This window comes from Leptosomus discolor, chromosome 19, assembly GCF_034619465.1.
Source record: "Leptosomus discolor isolate bLepDis1 chromosome 19, bLepDis1.hap2, whole genome shotgun sequence".
Classification (NCBI taxonomy): domain Eukaryota; kingdom Metazoa; phylum Chordata; class Aves; order Leptosomiformes; family Leptosomidae; genus Leptosomus; species Leptosomus discolor.
The window spans coordinates 9,943,686-9,948,978 of NC_141409.1; the positions used below are offsets into that span (position 1 = coordinate 9,943,686).

General features: G+C 55.2%; 1 protein-coding gene across 1 annotated transcript; it reads right to left on the reverse strand.

The window, feature by feature from the left end:
- Nucleotides 1–3,483: 3,483 nt before the first annotated feature.
- FAM163B (family with sequence similarity 163 member B) lies at nucleotides 3,484–4,139 on the reverse strand. The gene is made up of 2 exons (XM_009959238.2): nucleotides 4,047–4,139; nucleotides 3,484–3,873 (listed from the first exon to the last, which is right to left on the reverse strand). The coding sequence occupies exons 1-2, from the start codon at nucleotides 4,137–4,139 to the stop codon at nucleotides 3,484–3,486; spliced, it is 483 nt and encodes a 160-aa protein (XP_009957540.2).
- Between the last annotated feature and the right edge of the window lie 1,154 nt (nucleotides 4,140–5,293).

The following is a 5,293-nucleotide window of genomic DNA, read 5'->3' on the forward strand; positions in this document are numbered from 1 at the left end:
TGCCCGGCAGCACCCAGCACCCCCGGCACACGCCGGGCCGGCAGCACCCGCGGCACGTGCCGGGCCGGCACCCCTGGGCTGCGCCTGCCTTAGCCAGGGCTCCGTATACCATTTAGTAAGCGCTACACCTCCCACAGACTGGTGTTAAGGATGCTTTTGGATTCTTTTGGGTTTTGTTTTCTCCCCACCAATGCAGAACTACTCTCCTTGTCCCTCTCCCGCGTAGAGGAACGGTGCCGGCACGGCTCGGTTGCAAAGCCGTTACCGCTGTACATTGGTAGCCCCCGTTATCAGAGCTGTACATAAAGTCGTGTATATTTGATTCCCCTGAACCGCAGACACTTGCACGTGTTTCACAAGGTCTTGTCCTTTGGTTTCTTTCCTCTGTGCAAGTTTGGGGTTGACAAGGGGAAGGTGTGAACCCTGTGAAGTGCAAGATTCCCTTCGCAACGGGGTTTAGTGCCTCTCTCCTAATTTATCCCCGAGACCTGCGTGCTCTCGTTAGCTGCATTTAATGTGGTGGGAAGCCGGTTTTCGTTTGCTAAATGAACTCAAGCCCTTTTTTTGTAATATGTAGGTGTATACTTTTTCAGAGAATTTTATCTTATAATCAAATGTTAGTTCCATAGTCCTTACAACCCCCCCTCCCGTAATGCTGACATATTGTATATAATATGGAAACATAACTGCACTTTATATCACAAAAAAGACGTGCTCTTTTTTTAATATATTTGTTTACAGACAGTGAACTTTATCCATATAATCATTAATTTGTACTCATATGTATATTTTAATAAAGTTGTCATATTTATGGTGGTATCTTGTTTTATTCTCCAGTTTGTAGTGGGTGTTTGCCCCATGTGCTGGGAACACTGGAGTCAGGGCTACGAACTTACTGGTGCGTGGGGGGAGCAGAGCAGCTCTAAGTCAGGGGAATCACAGCTGCTTGGAAAGTGATGCAAGGAAAAATCCCAGCAGTGGGAGAGCCGGGGAGTTGGGGACTGTTGCTGTGGGTTAGGGGCCCTTCGGGGTTATGTGTGTGGCTTTAGGAACTGCAACCCTGAAACTTCTCAGGAACTTGCAAGCAAAGAGACTTGACATGGTGGCAGCAAGAAAAGGGCCTTTCCATGCTCCCAAGAGGGTGATTGCGCTGTGTTTCTGCAGCCGTGACTCATCGAGGCTGGGCCAAAGGCTCTTTAGCATCCCCCGTACGAGTGTGCGCACCCCAATTACTGCTGCATTGCTCCCCTCAGCAGCAGGGAAACTCCTGCGCCGATGTGAGAGCTTTGCAAACAACACCCTGTGTTCGAAGATGCAGGGACAAAAATGTCAGTCTCAAAACCCATGTCAAAGTAGTTTATTTCTTTTTGTTTGTTTGTTTCTTTGCTTTTTCCCCTCTGATTCCCAAAGTCCTGTACAACAGATCACCAGGTGAAGGTTAGGGCACCGTTTGCTTAGTTTCCAAGCTACAGGGAAAGGGAAAAAGGAAAAGAAAAGAAGGAAGGAAGGAAGGCTGGCGAGAAAAATACGGTCACAAGAAATGCAAAGAGGAGGGTTCAATGCGTGGAAACAAACCCTGGTGAGAACTGTACACGGGAGCACGGCCCAAGCGGCTGCGTCCCCTGGAGCAGAGGCATCGTGCTCCCGGGACATGGCACTGCAGGGACCAAGCCCAGAATATTAAACACGTACGAAACTAAACCCAGCCCCCCCACCCCCCCCTGCTGCCCCAAACAGAACCCCCCGAGAAAGTCAAAGATACTCATTTGCAAAGACTGACTTGTACTTCAAAAGATTTCCTGTGGAATTAAAAGCCCTCGTGGTTAAAAGTAAAATATCCAGCGGGGCTGCATACAGTGTTTGTGAGCCGATGGGGCTGAAGCCGCAGCTTTTCCTTCCCATGGCATCCCTAAAAAGGAAAGGTGACCCAGAGCACAGCGCTGAGGCCATTCGAGTCTCTTTGCAGCCAGTCCATCCTCTCCTGGCCATCCCCAAGTCCAGCACGATGCTTTTAACCCGACTAACGCACAACCCAGAAGAAAGAGGGCGTTTTGTCAGACAAGCTGTGAGTATTGCAAGGTTGGAGGGGAAGAATTGAGACAGCCAGGAGAAACCGGAGCACGAGAGTCCCCACACAGGCACTGCTGCAACGTGCGATTCCTTTCTCCTCCCAAAGCACTGGATTAACCAAACGGCTCCTTTGCGGCACGTTTAGTGCAGAGGGACGCGCTCGGTGGCCGGCTCCGTGCCTGCTGCCCTGCCAGCGCAGTCCCAAGCCGATCCAGGGTGGCTGGTGGAGCTGGAGCAGAGCCAGCGCCAGAGCCAGCGCCAGAGCCCTGGCCAGGCTGCCCGGCCGTGGGAAATGGCTCGATGAAAAACGTCAAAGAGGTGGTTCTGCCTAAATCTAAAGGGTTTTGACACATTCCTGGATGGGGAGAAAGTATCATGGCTTTTTTTTTTTTAAAAAAAAAAAAACCAACAAAACCCAAATGCATGTTGATGTGTGCATGCAGGGGGGTGGGTGCACACACGGTCACGCTCTTGCTCGCTCAGCCCTCCATCAGAAGTCGCATGTGGCATTATTTGGAGCGGGGCTGCTGATTATTCGGAAAGGGGCGGCTGCAGGTGTATTCCTCCATCCAAGGAGGTGTTATTTCCACAGCCAAGTAATGCAATGGGCTTGCAAACCCGCCCAGCCCAGCTCCATCAGGGGGGGCCATGGGGCCGCTCCAGAGGCAGGGACAGGCTGTGCACCCACCGGCCATCCCAAAACCCTGAGGGGATCGCGCCTGTCACCCAGGAACAAATGACCCACTTGAGGAGTGAGATGGCCTGGGAACAGGCCAGGGCTGTGCACACACACCCACAGCCACGCACGGCCGCAGCATGGAGCGGGGCAGGAGGGGGTGGCAGCAGGGTGTGCAACAGCAGCCCTGCTTTGCTGTGGGACTGTGGGGTGTACGTGCCCCCCCCCGTGTGTGTGCACACTAGGGCCCGGAGCAGTTGGCTGCAGCGTGCCCCCACGACACGGCAGCAGATGCCTGCTGACTTGCAGCACGAGCCATTTTGCAGCCAACCGTGTGCCCCATTACCAGCTTGTCATCACTCGGAGCTCCAGCCGAACGTCGAGGAGGGGCATTTACTCTATAAAAGGATGCGCAATATCAAAATCCTCTTTATAAAAGGAAAAAAAAAAAAAAAATAAATGCAACGCAGAGCTAGAAAACCTTGCGTCCCGGCTGCAACCGTCCTCCCCCGTGCTCCCCTTTTGGGTTTGTTGTTTTGCTCTCCCTTTATATTCCCACTCAGCGTGTCTCTGCCTACAGAACGTAGAAATACATTCTTTTTTTTTTTTTTTCTTTTTTCTTTTTTCTTTTTCAAAACTCTTCTATGAATTTCAAAAAGTTCTCCCTGCTGTTAAAAGCCCCGGTAGCAGCGGTGAGTGGCGATGTGCTGCTCCGGGCTGGGCGGGCAGCCAGCGCCTCACACATCGGTGCTTATGCTGCGGCTGCGGGAGAAGGCTTCCCGCATGGCCGAGAGGCGGTTGGGGTTGAGGGCCTGCAGGTTGGTCACGCTCACCGGCAGCTCCAGGTCTTCCTGGCTCACCGTCTTGTAGCTCACCCGGTCGCCCCCGTTGTGCAGCTCCTCGGGGGGCTCCTGCAGGAAGAAGGTGGGGGGCTCGTACGGCGCGCAGCCGGGGCAGCCGGGTCGGCTCGGTGCCGGACTCTTGCCGAAGGGGGACGAGGCGTAGATGGACGGGCCGTTGGTCAGCACTATGTTGCGGTTGCAGTGGAGCGGCGGGATGTGGGAGTGCACGGCGAAGTCGGGCTCCTCCTCGTCCTCCTCGGACTCATCCTTCTTGCAGCAGTAGTACTGAAACGGGACGGCCCCACGGGGCCGGGGCTCAGCTGTCAGCCCAAACCACCCGCCCGGACACCGCAGGGGCTGCTCTATGCATGCCAGCCCTGGGGACCGCCAGGCAGGGGACACTGGGCTGCCTCTGGGGTCCCCTCCCCGTTGCAGCACCCACATCCCCCCGGCCTTACCTGGAGCCTACAGTAGCAGAGGACGGCGATGATACAGAGTAAAATGACAGTCGCTAATATTCCACCTGTGATGACCACGGTCCCGGCTGTCATCCGCCCTCTTCTCCATTAACAGCCTGCAAAAACGAGCGCACAGGGTGACGGGGTGCAGAGGGGGCCAGGGTAAGGCTGGTGCTGGGCAACGCACCGGGCTGCAGATCCCCAAATCCTCAGCTCACCCCTGTCTGCAGGGGGCTAGAAACCAGGAGGGCTCTGCGGGAGGTGATGGGCAGAATCGGGCCAGATCCTGGCACTGGGCGTCTTTGATAGCCATCAGGGAGTCCCCGTGCCCGCTAAATACCACCTTGCAGGTGCAGGGGGATCAAAAATGCTTCTTGCAGTGGGTGAGAGATTCAGTGAGCAGCAGCTCTGGGGTCACATCGGGCTCTTCTGCATGCAGGAGGGGGGACCCAAGGGAAATAAAACCTTCTGCCCAGCGCTTGTGGCACCCAGGGCACCCTCGCAGCTCCTGGCCAGTGGTAGAGAGCTTCAGTGATGGGAGAAGGAGCTTTGCAGTAAGGATTTCTGAGCTGCACACATTTTTTTCTCTGAGCCTATAATCCATTTTCCCCATGAAAACAATGTGGTATTTTAATTTGGAATAACTGGAGCTGCTAAGTGAGCCTTTAATGACTGCAGGGACAGGCGCTGTCCCCCTCCACGAGCAGCCAGCTGAGGTTTGGGATGTGTTCGCCTGCTGCATGAGGCACCTAGCTCCTTGCCTTCGCCATGGCCAAACCACAGTGTTGGGGGGGGGGGCTGTGGGGGCACCCCAGGATGATGCTTCTGACAGCCTTGGGCAAGCTGTTCATTCCAGCTGCGGCTGGGACCCAGTGCGCTGGACATCACAGAGATGCCGTGGCTCAGCTTGGCCCCACGCTTGCGTTTTGGGGTACCACCAGCACCCTTCTCTCCCTGGAGTGCCCCTTAGAGAAAGCTGGGTGCTGACACAGAACCGGTAGCGGTGGAAGGTCCCTGCTTCTGGCACTGCTGGGCTCACCCAGCAGGCAGACGCTGTGCATCATGCGCCGCGCACGAGCCCCGCGACACCAGCACGGGTTTTCCTCTGAGCATCCTTGCCTCAAGAGCTGGCAGGAGGGCTTGGATTTCCCTCCATCCTGTGCAGAATAAGACCAAGCTCTTTGCCACAGGTAGGATGCTGGGGAGATGCAGACCTGCCTGCACACACCTGCTAGCAGCTATGCAGA